Source organism: Elaeis guineensis, chromosome 4, assembly GCF_000442705.2.
Source record: "Elaeis guineensis isolate ETL-2024a chromosome 4, EG11, whole genome shotgun sequence".
In the NCBI taxonomy this organism is placed as follows: Eukaryota; Viridiplantae; Streptophyta; class Magnoliopsida; order Arecales; family Arecaceae; genus Elaeis; species Elaeis guineensis.
Window position 1 is genome coordinate 28909818 of NC_025996.2, and position 15878 is coordinate 28925695.

At 34.0% G+C, this 15878-nt stretch overlaps 1 protein-coding gene across 1 annotated transcript; it reads left to right on the forward strand.

The window, feature by feature from the left end:
• Window positions 1-11705: 11705 nt before the first annotated feature.
• Window positions 11706-13382, forward strand: LOC105043141 (UDP-glycosyltransferase 92A1). Its single transcript, XM_010920558.4, has one exon. It carries the CDS (start codon window positions 11865-11867, stop codon window positions 13287-13289), a length of 1425 nt encoding a protein of 474 aa, XP_010918860.2. The 5' UTR covers window positions 11706-11864; the 3' UTR covers window positions 13290-13382.
• The last annotated feature ends 2496 nt before the right edge of the window (window positions 13383-15878 follow it).

Below are 15878 nucleotides of genomic sequence, written 5' to 3' on the forward strand. Positions count from 1 at the left end.
TTAAGCTTAATAAAATGTTGATGCACATACTACATATCTTCTTATTTAATAAAAATAATTTATAATAGGCATCCCATGAAACAAGACATTTCTTTGCTATAACAAATTAAAATATAATATGGCATTGCAATCAGGTGATGATGATAATAATAATAATAACATGATCCGGAGAAACCTGTTTTGGTTGCTGAGTTATGTGTCAGTTGTTTGATCTAATTAATTTGCTCATGTGGCAACGCAAGAAAACTGCTAATGTGCACTTAGAAAAAGCTGTATAGTATATTCTCTACTAGCTAATGCATGGATGATGCCTTTCCACGATAAAAAGTTTGCTGAGTTGGTGTCTTAATCAACATCCAAGGAAAAGAAACTGGTGGCCCAGCGATTGGAGGACCTCTTTTTTTGACTGAGATGCATTTATGAGTAGATGAAAGTTATAGGACCCGCAACTCGTGTGGGTTATAAATTGCTCTAGAAATCTATTTGAATGTTCAAGCACTCAATACTTTTAAAAAGTTTATGTGGCAGCAGTTAATTGAATATTTTCGAATGATTGCATTTGACTGAATTTTTAAGGTTCTAGCTTTTCTATAGCTAATGGAGGAAAAGCTCAGGCAAATTATAATAAGACAATGAAAAATGTCATGATATTCCTAACCTGGCAACTGTTTACATATCTCCTGCACTCAAGATTCCAGCTCATATATTCTCTCTCTTTGTAAGAAGATTTGTTACCCATATTTAATAGAGTAGCTCTGCATTAATATTGGAGTTGCATTTACAATAAAGGAAAATATTTCAAGGTGCCCATCAGGTTTGAATGTTGACTTGGCGACCTTATGATTAACCAACCTACCATGGTTGGCAATAAATTCATGAATTGCACCAATTTGCTCCTGTGACAGTGCAAAGAAACAGATTATGTGTACAGGAGAAAAAGTTGTTTAGTATTATTTTATTATCAAACGTATATTCTCCACTAGCTAGTGATGATGTCTTTCCATGATAAAAAGTCTGCTAAGTCGGTGTCTTTATAAGAAAAAGAAACTAGTGATGCTCTGAGTTGCAATATCACTGATCATCTATCATGGATTTCTTTGGAAGCTAATCTGTTAACTTATTATTTGGCCTTTTTTTCACAAAGACTTCGCAAGTGTTTATTGAGTTTTCTTACATTTGTTCAGATATGTAGGTCTATACTTGTTGATAGTCAATATATTTGGAAAATAAAAATATCAAAAATTTGTGCAATATATTAATGTTGTTTCACATGTCCTTTAGGGATTTTAAAGTACCAGCTGTTTCTAACTTAATGGAGTCGCTTAAAGTATCTCTCCCAGTGTTAATGGATTCACTCAAAGTGTCTTTTAAGTATATAAATATACATTTTTATTATAAAATTTATGTCAAAATTCATTTCAAGCTCTATTCTAAATATAATTAATTTTAATAATCGAGTTTGCTGTAAGATTTTTGTATCCAATTGATCCAAACTCAATCTTAAATGAACATGCATTCATATCAACATGATGATCTAAATCTGTAGTCTTAGTCACTTAATTAGTGCTAATCTTATTAGTCTATATCTTAATTTTAAATACATCAAAAAAATTTTGATCTGATAGTCGCACTTATTTCAATCGAGAAGAGACAAGATCTTTGATTGCATATCAAAGGGATAAAATTTCAATAATTAATGTGGAGGTGCTGACTGTAAATCATTCTTGAAAAAAATCTGTGCTTTAGTGTAAATATGCGCATAGCATTATGATTGACGTAAAGGATCAGATTGCTGGTAAGTGTATATTTAATCTTACATTGTGTTGGAAAGATTTTAAGTACTTATATAGGACCAAGGAATCCAAATAATATCTTCCGACTAGTCTTTCTAGATGATGTTCTGGGCTGATAAGATTGATTCTCATAATCTGAGTGGTTTTTCAAGGGGATTAGCCAGATAATTCAAATATGCTGGTGATGAGGTAAACAGAGAAAGAGAGGAAGATGACAAGGAGAGCCAAGGAGATAAGATAGTTGATATCAAAGGCATGAGAATGCTTGCCAAGGGATTGGAGGACATCTTCTGACTGAGATGTGCTCATCTAGACTTAAATTACCAGACCCAAAATATATGTGGGTTGCAAGTTGTTGTATATTTGAATGTTCAAGCACTCTTTCAATAATTTTAAAAGGTTTGTGTGGCTGACGGATAATTGGATATTTTTCCTATGATTGTATTGATTGAATTTGTTAAGCTTCTAGCTTTTCTACAGTCAGTAGAGGAGCTCATTAAAATTCTAATATGGTGATGAAAGATGTCATGTTCTTATCCCGACAAACTAATGCTTCACGCATCACCTGCACCCATTTTTCCAGCCCATATATTCTTATTCTTGGTAAGAAGATATGTAGCCCATATCTAGTATGGTAGGGCTGCATTAATATTGAGTCGCATGAGAAATCTTTTGTATACCACAGGTGGTATAAAAAATTCGATATGGAGCACATCATCTTATCTCATTGGTCCACATAGCCATCACTTTTCAAAATACATTTAATATCTGTAGTTTTACTTTTTCGTTTGAAATTTTAAATAACAAAAATGCTCCTGCTTTTTTAAAAAAAATTATGATATCTTATATCTATATTATGATATCCTATATCTATATTATGACATCCTGCATACAGGAAGTCATACTTTAACACACAGGATGTCATAATTTGATGCAGGATGTCATAATATGCCATAAAATGTGATAATTTATTTTAAAAAATAGAGATATTTTCGTCATTCAAAATTTTTAAACGAAAAAAAGAAACTATAGACATTAAATGCATGTTGGAAAGTGGTTAGACAAAAATGACCTCCCTATTTTATGACATCCTGTGTGTAGGAGGTCATAATTAATTTAATGCAGGATGTCATAATATGTCAGGATGTTATAATTTTTTGGACTATATGATGACATTCTGTGTATAGGAAGTTATAAATTAATACAGAATGTCATAATATGTCACAGGATGTTATAATTTTTTCTAAAATAGAGAGATATTTTTATCATTTAAAATTTCAAACAAAAAAATGAGACTGTATGTATTAAATATGTATTAAAAAGTGATGGCTATGTGGACCAATCGTATGCACAAAAAAAAATTTTATAAAAAGAAAACATTTCAAAGTGCGTGTAATTAATACGTGCATGAAAAATTCATCAGGTTTAAATGTTGACTTGGCAATTAACAGTTATCTACTATACCATACTTGGCGGCAAATTCAAGAATTGCACCAATTTGCTCTTGTGGCAATGCAAGAACCTGCTTATAGGATTGTTCATTCAGTTTTAATCGATCCAATCTGATCCGAATTGATCCGACTCAAAAATTAAATAATAAAAAAATAAAAATCGAAAATCGATCCGAATAAAAGAGGAACCAAACCGAAATCGAATCGAGAATTTTGATTCGATTTGGTTATTTAATTTTTTTATTTTTAATTATCTATTTTTGATATAATATATTCAAATAATTATTGTGGATTCATTGTTAGTTGGTTACATTATATTTAATTAAATTTAAAATTTGTTGAATTTGTTGATTGATAATTTTTTACATTAAAAATTGATAATTGATAAGTAATGATACATTGGTGATTGATAAATGATAAATCGATAATAAATAAAATATAATATATTAAAAGCTATATCATTTATAATATCAACAACTAATCAAGTATCATAGTAAATTATAATAATAAATTAAATTTAAATATCCAATCATTCATTCATGCAACAGACAAGTTCTCAATATAGTAAACAATATAAATTTAAATTATGACTTCGATTTTCGGTTTGATTTTTGAATTTTTTAATTTTAAATCGAATCGAATCGAAAATCAAAATTTTTAAAAATAAAAATCAAAAATTAAAATGAATTATATTCGGTTTGATTTTGATTCAATTTTTTGATTCGATACGAATCGATTTTCGATCTGAATTCAAATTATGATCCGCTCTACCTGTGTGCGTAGCTACAAAAAAAATAGCCAGGCATCCAAGTGTATATCATATATCTAATTTAACGTATTTTATATAAATTTCTTGGAGCTGGCCGTGAGTTTCTAGATACTGCGTGCCATGGTTAACATAGAGGAGAGAGATAAAAATATGTCAAAGAAACTAACGCAGATGCCCAAGTTAACCCTTAAAAAATGATAGGCAAATATATAGTAAAAATAAAATTTGTTAGTTATGGTTAAGGCAATATTACGATGGAGTTTAACATCACATTTTGTTATTTTATATATTTATGTCAACTGTATAATTTTTTTCCCTTTCCAACTGGGCTGGCAAGGTAGGAGAGTGGTGTTGGTAGTGTTAGGATGGTGGTTGTAATGCAGTGCATTGCTGTCAAAATTTGTTCAAAGGAACCTTTTTTTTTTCAAAAACATTATTAAATGATGGGGCTGCATAAAAAATTTTTCTCTCTTTCCCAATGGGCTGGCAAGGCAGGAGAGTGGTTTTGGTAGTGTTAGCTTGGTGGTTGTGATGCACTACATTGTTGTCAAAATTTGTTCAAACGAATACCTTGTTTTTTTCAAAAACGTTATTAAATGATACGCTGTTTGAAATAGATTCTGCTTCTACAATCCTAGGTCGAAATTTGTAGAGTATTGCATCTCTTTTCTTTGGATGAGAAGGAGTATTGCATCGTGGGTAATGACTTTACTTCATTATACACGAACTACTTCCAAATCGTGCTCTGCAGCTCTCCTAAATTCAATAGAATTATTGTTAATCATGCTCTATACCATATAATGTGGGACATGATTCCAAAAAATGAAACCACATCTACTCACCATGAATAATTTTGGACAAAATTTATCACATTGGCCAGTAGCATACGATACTGTATCAGATGTATCATATCATATCAGTATATATTCTCATGCCATATCAAGATTTAATATATCTCGCTACTTCATATTATACCATCTATCGATATTGTAATTAAATGATTCCGGTATGAGATGAATTTTGACTCAAAAAATATGACCCGAAGGAGTGTAGCCTCTAGTACAAGGTTTACCGGAGATGATTGAGGTTCCATGTTTTCACCCCCTCAAAAGAGGTTGATTGAATTGGGTTTGGACACCTAGATGCATTGGTTTGTAGATTTTTCAGAATGGTACTTCACTGGTCCTATGCCATCTTTCACATAAGAGGGAGGACACGTTGAGCAATTTTTTTCAAAAAGAGGGAGAGCGATCACGTTATGGTTTTATTTTTTACTCATGTTTCTTACAAATTTCTATTCCTAACTTTCGGTTAGTTTTTACCAAACTTTAGTCTAGTTTTCCAGCAAATCGGTGGAGGACACAGGTTTCATTATTAAGGTACGAACCTAGAGATCTGAAAGACGTGAGGCCCATAAGTTAGCTGATTTCCCATTAATTACCAACCATGATTGAATCATTGTGCCATATAGGCATAAACAGCCAATAAAAGCTCCATAAGTCAACCGATTTTTTATTAATTGCTAAACACAATGGATCATGGATTCGTAAAGAACCATTAACTGCTCTAGAAGCTTTTATTGGATGTGAGATGAACGCGTGAAACATATTTCGAATAAAAAAAATATGATCCATTATATTTTGAATAAAATCGCTGTTGACTATGATCTTGTGCTTGGTTGAGATCTTGAAAGGGTAGATGGATGGTCTAAAAGAATGAATAGTCTTCGTCCATCATTTGATTGAAAAAATTATAAAAAAAATAGGTGAAAAGAAGTGATTGCTCATCTATCGTAACCTATCAATTTGTATCCTTCCAAATATGAATGGAGTATAAAAGGATAGATTTCTGCATTGATAAAATTATCCTTCATTAATTTTTTTGACAAAACTATAACATTTCTTCACTTTTTCATTCAGATTATTTATATATACTATTAATTATATACCAATTTTTTATTACTAACTATTTTAATTTTAGTCCATAATTTTTATAATTATAACTAAATAATTTAAATTATCTTCTATTTCTCTATTTATATCTACTATTTATAATTAGCTATAATATAATATTAATTAACTATTTAAATTTAATTATAAATTAATTAGTTATTTATATAATTATTATATATAATTAATTTATTAATAATTAATTATAAAATCATATATTAAATTAAATTAAATTAAAATATTTATATAATTATAAATTATAAGTATTATAAGTTTATGCATTATTTACTTTGTTAGTATAAATAAGTATTATAAATTGATAATAATAATTTTTTTATTAAATAATTATTTAATATAAATATTATATAAATATTATTCATCTTTTTTTTTATTTTTTATATCAAATAGAAAAGAAAATCTTTATCAAAAAAAATAGAAAAAAAAATCATTTTCATCTATTCTTTCATATTCATCAAATTTATAAAAAAATAAATTTTCTATCTATCTATTCTCTCTATTATCCATTTCTTTTGTTCTATCCATCTTTCTTTTAATTTATTCTCCATATAAAACAGAAAGTGAACATGAACAGATAAAGAGAAAAGGTCCATCCTAAAAGAAAAAAATGCCGCTGGTTGTTAGTTCGAAGAAATGGAGAGGTGGAATCCATCGTGATAGTGTGGGGGCATCATGTGAGAGCCGAAGAGGTGGGGTCAGCGGGCACATTCGATGGGGAGGATTGGGAGGGGTTTGTGGATGGTGGGCCCCAAGGGTAGGCACGCAAGTGGGTAACCAGCCAATTACCCAATGCAAGTTGCATCGCACTGATCACAGCACCTACCGACCTACCTCCCAACCAAACCCAAGTTCGGTTGCCGATGGATGCACCGTACATTTATCTGGAAATTGCTAACTTGATTCTCTTCTCCCAGACAGCAGCTGCCAAGACGCTGCAGCGAAATATGCCCTTCAAAGTTCAAACAGGACACAGGAGAGAGAGGGCTGAGGAATCTTTGCAAGCAAAAAATAAATAAATAAATATATATATATATATATATATATGAGGTTTTTTTTTTGCCAAATATGCTGTCATGACATGAGCCAGCACCAACATAAAAGTGAGCTTCCCGTCTCTGCAATTCTATCGTCTTTGCACTTAGATGGCAAGGTTGGGCAGATTCGTTATTGTCCTCTTGGGCTGTTTGAAAAGTCAAAGGAGTCGAAAAAAATGCAGTAATTGGTTGAGATATTCTTGGCTTGATGGACTTTGGATGCAAAGAAACACCACGATATTTAAATTCTTTGATGAAGTCCATATTTTGCTTTTGGAGAACTCTTCTGGAGTCAATGGTCATCAAAATTCCCTCTAAATGATGTCTTGATCTAATCCATGTTTGGTGTCTCTGTCTTTTTTTGATGGACAGACTGCATATCTTCTTATTTAATAAAAATAATTTATAATAGGCGCCTTGTGAAACAAGACATTTCTTTGCTATAATATAATGTAATATGGCATTGCAAGTGATAATAATAATAATAATATAATTCTATGATCCGGAGAAATCTGTTTTGGTTGATGACTTATGGGTCAGTCATTCGATCTAATAACAATTTGCTCTTGCGGCAATGCAAGAAAACTGTTTGTGTGTACTTAGCAAAAGCTATATAGTATTATTTTAGTATCAAAAGTATATTCTCTTCTAGCTAGTGCACAGATGTTTTTCCATGATAAAAAGTTGGCCAAGTTGCCAAGGGAAAAGACACTGGTTGCCAAGGGATTGGAGGACCTCTTTTGGAGTGAGATGCATTTACGAGTAGATGAAAGCTACGGGACCGCAATACTTATGGGTTATAATTAAATTGCTCTAGAAACTATATTTAAATGTTCAAGCATTCATTCAATAATTTTAAAAAATCGAATCATTGCATTGATTGAATTATTAAGGTTCTGGCTTTCTTATAGCCAATAGAGGAAGAGCTCAAAAAAATTATAATATGAAATTGACAAATGTAATGTTCCTAACCTGGCAAATTAATGGATTACACATCCCCTGCATTCAAGATTGCAGCCCGTATATTCTTTTTCTTGGTAAGAAGATTGTACCTATCACGCCCCTGACCCGAGATCACGAGCAGGAGATCGCGGCAACCGCCGCATACTTACGAAGAACTCTCTCCATAAGCATGCAAGGTATCTCATCACGATATCAATGCATCACAATGAAATAAATTCAAATAATTATTATTCAACTTTAATTCAAGTAATTAAATCAAATATCTTACATCCAATAAAATTTTACTAAAAATAAAACAATAGATCTAAGTTTATTGAAGTTGACAATGTTAAATCTGGCCTCTAAAAGCTCTGTCCCAATATTTCTTCCCACGCTCGAAATTAATTGTCTGAATCTGAAAAATAGAAAGAAAGGTAATGAGCTAGACAGCCCAGTAAGTAACAAATATCTCAACTAGATATTTCAAATATTATATAATTTTCAAGAACAATGTTGCAAATAAACATAAAAATATATTTCATGCTGATTTAATACAAATTCAATATTTTCAAATATTCACATATAATATGATCATAAATTCGATTCGATTCAAAACACTCGTAACTCAACAGCCTCGACTATGACTAACGTTTAACCCCCATTGACGGAGTCCACAGAATACCAGCGCACAACCTCCACTGGTAGGTCCACAAATACCAACACACAACCCCCACTGGCAGGATCCACAAACACCAGCGCATAACCCCCACTGGCAGGGTCCACTGAGTACCAACGTATAATCCCCATTGGCGGGGCCCACTGAAACATAGTTAGGCTGAGAGCATAAATCCGATCTGTATCAAAATACTTTGTATCATAATATATCATAATTTTTCACTGAACATGTGCATAAATCGACATACCATAATATTTCAAAAGCACTTTTCTTTCAAAATATAATTTCATAAATCATACATAATTTCAGAGAATAATTATTTATTTTCAGAATAAATATGGAATATCTCGAAAAAATAATTCATTACTTACCTTTCACGGAGCACTGAATGAATAGATCGACTAACTTCTAGGAGATTCTTCGGTGCCTATTATCCAAAATATATTTTTATATTAATTTTAATTTAAAATTCAATCTAAACAAATCCCAAATCAAAACTTCACTTAAAATCAGACTCTTCCCTAAACTCGATCAAAATCATCAAATGAAGCCTTCCACTACGCTAATCCTAGAGGAATAACTTTAGAGAGAGAGAAATCCATCAAGAGAGAGAAACAATCTAGAGAGAGAAAATTCTAGAGAGAGAAAGTAGAGAGAGAAAGTAAGGGTTCAGACTGAAAGAAGAGAGAGAAACTCTCTCTCTCATTATTTTTATTTTTTATTTTATTTATTTATTTATTTATTTATTTATATATAAATATATATATATATATATATATATATTCTTTCTTTTCTTTTCTCTTTTTTCTTTTTTTCTTCTTTTTTTTTTCTTTTCTTTTCTTTTCTTTTTTCTCTTTTCCTTCTTTTTCTTTTCTTTTTCTTCTTTTTTTTTTCTTTTTCTTCTTCTTCTCTCGGACTCCTTCCAGGCCGAACAGGAGACCGGCAGTCCCCTCCTTTGCCGGGCCGTTCAGGCCGCGGCCACCACGGCGGAGGCCGGTGGCAGAGGGGGGGCCACTCCTCCGGTTACGGAGGAGCATGGCCGGCGGTCGATTGCGATCGCCGGCGCTGGAAAATCCAAGGGAAAAGAGATCGAAACAGAGATCTCTTTTCCGATCAAAAATCGGCGACTCCCGTCGCCGACAGCTACGCACAAATGCACGGGAGGAAGGGGAAAGAAGAGAGGAAGAGGAGGGGAACTCACCTCAACCTCCGGTGACCTCGTCGGTGAGCAATCATGGCGAGAACAAGGCGGGTGTCCACGGCTCTAATTTGAGAAAATCGGAGAGAAAGAGAGGGGAAGAGGGCCGATGATCGACATCAAGGGAAAGGGAAGGTCTTTTTATAGAGGACCCTAGGACTCTGAGAGGTCCTAGGATTCCTGTTTCGTCCGAATCTCGTCGAAGAAGAAGACTCCTATCGAAAGTCTTCTTCCCGATTTGTTTCCTCTATTTTTTTTTTCCTGGGCTTGGGTCTTGCTGGATTGGGCTTGAATTTTGGGCTATAACAGTACCCACATCGAATAGAGTAGTTCTGCATTAATATTGGAGTTGCACTTATAATAAAGGAACATATTTCAAGGTGCCCATCAGGTCCGAATGTTTATTGGTGATGTCTCTTCATGATAAATAGTTTGTTAAGTTAGTGTCTTTATCAACTTCCAAGAAAAAGAAACTGGTTATGCTCTGAGTTGCTATATCACATATCATCCATCCTTCGGAAGCTGATCAGTCAACCTATTATTTGATTTTTTTTTTTTTGTATTCAACAAAGACTTCACAAGTGTTTATCGAGTTTTCTCACATTTGTTCACATATGTGGATCCATGCTTGTTGATAGTCAACATTTGTGTAATATATTAATCTTATTTCACTGGTCCTTAATTTGAGAGTTTCAAATTACTAGCTGTTTGTAATAAGTCTATAAATGTGTTAATGGAGTCACTTAAAGTATCTCTTCTAGTGTTAATGTGGTCACTCAAAGTATCTTTTAAGTATATAAGTATATAGAAGATTAGAGCATGCTCTTTTGTGAGTAAATATTATGAAAAAATTGATCAATCTTTCCGTGAATCAATTTACTCATGTTCTCACACTTTTCAAGATGAATAAGTTATTTTTCCATCTATAATATTTACCTATCAAATGAAAAAATATCTTGCCCATCTAAAGAGTGGTTAAATTATTTTTCATTAATCATATTTTTAATTTATTCTTAATATACCCTTAACCTGATAATAATAATATATTATATTATAATATAGTATATCATAATAATAATAATATAATATAATATATAATTATAATATAATATACTATATTAAAATATAATATAGTATATTATATTACAATATTATAATAAATTATTACAATATAATATTATAATATACTATAATATATTATAATAATAATATAATAATATAATATATTTTATATAATAATATATTATAATATAACATATCATATTATAATATTAATATAATAATATTTAAGTAATAAAAAGTATTATGAAAAATATGAATAGATCTTGATAATTTATTCAAGAAACTAGTAATACAAAAGAACATGGACAATAGGTTTTCAAACTATTTTTTAATATATAAAAAAATATTAATAAATTATTTTTCTATCTAAATATTGTCTGTAAAATACTTATCTAAAAATATATAAATTTTTGGATAAATTTTTTCTTTCAAAAGAACAAATCCTTAGTCTGACATTTGAATTTATGAATAAAATTATATATCTCAATATCATGTATATGTCATATCATTATCTATATGCTCTGTCATCACCTATATACGACATTATCATTCATATATAGCATCAGCCATAACTTATATTTTTGATTCTCTAATTTCATAAATATTTTTATATGGTCTTTATAATTTTAAAAATTTCTACTTAGATTATTTGATTTTGAAATATGATTTAATGTGAAAGCAAAGAAATCATCATGTTCTCTCGGAGGCTGTCCTAGTCTCCATCTTGTTCTCACCGCCCATCAGAATAATACATACTGCTAGTTACGAAGCAGTTGGAGTATCTGGTGTCTTCTAGTTCCAATGCAAAAAACCTAAGTTTCTGTGGATAAAATGAACAGGAATAGTACATTAATAATCTACCATATATTATCCCCCTGGACGCAGAGCCACCTATGCTACCGTTGTTTGCTTCCTCCGTGTTATCTCTTCCACCACAAAACTCTCCCTGTCTTTTACGCACAAAGTTGAGCCATGGATAGGGAGCACCTTCTCTTGTTCCCCTTCATGGCCCAAGGCCACCTTATCCCTTTCTTCAACCTGGCAAAGTTGATCGAGCAAAGAAAGCGGTTCGCCATCACAATTGTAAACACTCCTCTCAACATCGCCAAGCTTCAGTCATCTCTTCCTCCAAACTCTGCCATCCATCTCATGGAGCTCCCCTTCTCCAGCTCTGAGCATGGTCTCCCGCCAAACTCCGAGAACACCGATTCCTTGCCTCTCCACCTCTTCACTACCTTCTTCCAAGCCACCGAGACCCTTCGGCCCGCTTTCGAGCACCTCGTCTCGAACATAATTCAGCAACAGGGGCACAATCGTCTCTGCATCGTAGCTGACATGTTCTTCGGTTGGACGGTGGAGAGCGCGAAGAAGCTCGGAGTATTCCACTCTGTGTTTGTCACCAGTGGAGCTTATGCCTCTGCCATCATCTTCTCCCTCTGGTTGCACACGCCCCTCCTTGCTGAATCCTATGATGAGGTTCCATTGATTGACTTCCCAGAAGTAAAAATTCACCACTCCCAGCTTATAAATGCAATCGTTTCGAGTGATGGGATGGACCCAACGACCGTTTTTTTGAGGCAGCAGATAAGCCTCAGTTTCCAGTCCAGTGAGCTTCTTCTGAACACCGTCGAGGAGCTCGAGAGGGAAGGATTGAGGCTCTTAAGGAATATCTCCAGACTTCCTGTTTGGTCCATTGGACCAATAGCGAGTACTGTTCCTTCTTCTGATCATATCAGTGATAGTTGGATGAAATTTCTGGATTCCAATCCACCTGCTTCGGTTCTCTATGTATCATTTGGCTCTCAGAACGCAATCCCAGCTTCACAAATGATGGAACTGGCACTGGGCTTGGAGGCAGGTGGGAAACCATTTATTTGGGTTATTAGAGCCCCCCCCCGCGAGATTGAAGATGGAGAAGATGATAGAATCGTGTGGTTACCAGAAGGATTCGAAGATCGAATCACAGAGAAGAAGCAAGGATTCCTGGTGCATGGATGGGCACCTCAACCAGAAATTCTTTCGCATCCATCGACAGGTGCTTTTCTAAGCCACTGTGGTTGGAATTCAGTGCTCGAGAGCTTGAGTCAAGGCGTGCCGATCATCGGGTGGCCGCTGTTAGGCGATCAGCTATTCAATTCCAAGATGATGGAGGAAGAGATGGGTGTCTGTGTGGAAATTGCTAGAGGAAGGGGGGCTGATGCATTGAGAAATGGATGGAAATGGGTGAAGGAGGCGATTGAGTTGGTGATGGGAGGGACCGAGGAAGGAAGGGAGATGAGGAGGAAGGCAAGTAAGATCAGAGAGATGATGGCAGGAGCACTGAAGGGTTCTTCCTTCAAAGCCATGGAGAACTTCCTTGAGACAGCATTCTCAACGACGATGAATGATTTGAAGTAAGAAACGCTTCATGTATCTGTTGTACTTATCTCATATATTAGGAATTTGATGTGACCCATTTATAATTTAATTATTAAAAATAATTTAAAATAATTGAGATGATAATAAATAATTTAATTTTTTTGATATAATGATGAATTTAGATCAAAATAAGGATTTTACTGTGGTTATGCTTCTTTAATTGAAGAAAAAAATTGTATTAATCTAAAAAAATTCGTAGTCTAGTCTATAATATAATCTGTAACTCTTGGTCAAATATAAATATCAAAATTTTTTAGTATAAATTAAAAAAATTCTTTTGCAGTATTTTTTTACAAATAGAAGCAATGCAGGTCCGTCTAATAGATCATCTTTCAATATTTTTGCAATTTCTTTTATCTATGGTTCATTTTGAGCTTGAACAACAGTTGCAGGAGGTATATTTTTTTTCACATTTAGATTAAATTTTCTATGGTATCATCCTTGCTCCTCTCCTTAATTTTGCTTGAGATGGATCAGACCTAATCTCAGTATCTAGTAAGGTGTTGCAGATGGTTAGCATGAGAACAAAACTGCAGGTTTTAAGTGTAGTTTGAAATCTACTCTGAATGGAGCGATAATAGTTTTGGATACATCATTATCGTGAACCAATTTGGCATTTTCACCACAGATCTCTAGAGGTGTGAAATTAATGCTTTAGATATAGCTCAAAAAGTCACTTAGCTAGTGTCTTGCATTCTTATTGCTCCCTCTAGATAGGTATCATGAAATGCAGCACATAAAGAAGCAACGTGAATGGTGCAAAGGAGCTGAGGTGATTTTGCTTCGGGTGTTTTTTGTTTTTTGAGTTTTACCATGGCATTGCTCTTTGTTTTCATTTTCTGATTTGCCTTTAGTGGTTGTCACGGAAGATTTTCAATCACGTATGGATATGCTGGAGTAAGTTGGAGATCACCGGAATGATATTCTTGCAAAACAAATTCCGACCGGAGTTGGCTTCGGCAAGGACCCTCTGACGGTCAAGTAAGAAATCTGGCATAACAGAGGAGAAGGAGAGAGAATTACAGAAGAGCACAGGATGTATTGAGCATACGCGGGGCGTACCTGAGAGTCTTCTTTTTTACCTCTATTTATAGGGAGATTGGTAATGATGAGCCATACAGATTGCGTCACATATGTCGTTGATAGGTGGATTTTTGTCTGGCATATTGCTGGCAAGGAAAGAGATGTGACTTGGGCTAAAGAGACATATGGGCGGCGAGTGAGATGACAGTGATGTGACATTGACTTGATGTGCTTTAGCCAAAAGTTACAAGTGATCCTTCGACTTGCCTTCAAAAGAATTGGCTGATGTCCGATGTCTGATCCCTCCTTTGATGCCAAAATCTGGAGACTACTAAGGATCCATTATTAAAAGAAATCAGTTAGAGGGAATCGGCCACCTCATTCAGATTCGCCAACCCATAGGCTGATAGAGATCGGATTTAGCGGTAGGGGCGCGGGCATTGAAGGGTTCACTACGAAATTTTATTCGGAGGGTCAGTACAGTAGGGGCCAGCCTTCTTGAAAAAGTAAGTTGTAATAATAAAGGATCTTTGGTCCAATTAAAAGTAAGGATTGGCCAAGAATTTTTAGGAATAACACGGGCATCAAGCTTCCCTTGGCCCCGAACCTGATGTCCAGGTGATTACTTTGGAGTGGATCAGCTAGCACATGAATTGGTAGGATATCTAAATCGATCACTGAGATAGGGATCGGTGCTGCAACTTTATTAAGGCTCCTCTAAAAAGAGGAAGAGACTAAGGTCAAGGTTGAAAGGATAAGGGGGTGCTTCCTCAGTGTTCCATCATATCGGACGATAGAGGATGTACTTAAATACTTCTGACATTGATTATAAACTCGTTCGGCGCACAGTGGGCCATCAAAGAGATTGTGAGGCGACGTGGCGTACGACAGATAAGCGAAGTGACACATTAGATGGTGAAGCCTATCAGGCTTATGGGGGGAGGGATCATCTGACATTCTTTAGCTCGAGCCTCGAATAGAGATCGGAGCGGGCATAGTGCAGTCGAACTCCTAGAGATCGGCTCCGCCCAGTGATTGACGAAGGCGGGCTTCAGTACTAAAAGAGATTTCTCCCCCCAACAGTCAGTACTATCTCAATCTCTTCTTCTCATAAACACTTCTTTGAAGTATCCGGCCGACTGATTCCCAAACTAGTCATTAAGAGAATTCAAACAATACCCAAAATACATTACAACTTCCTTTGTCATTCTGCGGCGACCAAAGTGTTACCCCCCAACAGTCCTCTAAAGTAGTCGTTCACATTATTCTTTGGGAGAAGAAGTCTTGTCTACTGCTGATCCACTAAACTTCTCTTATCTCAAGAAAAAATTCATTTATTAAAAAAAAATAAATTACTAAAAAATATTTTCCCATCTATTTAAAAATAAATTATTAAAAAATAGTTTTCCCTTATTCAATGTTTAGTGTTGCTTAACCATTTAACTTACCCAAACTCATTTATTTTATTTCCTATTGACAAGGTTAATCAAATGATCAACAAAAGAATTCTTTTAACCTTTTCCCTTTATAATCATATTTTCATTT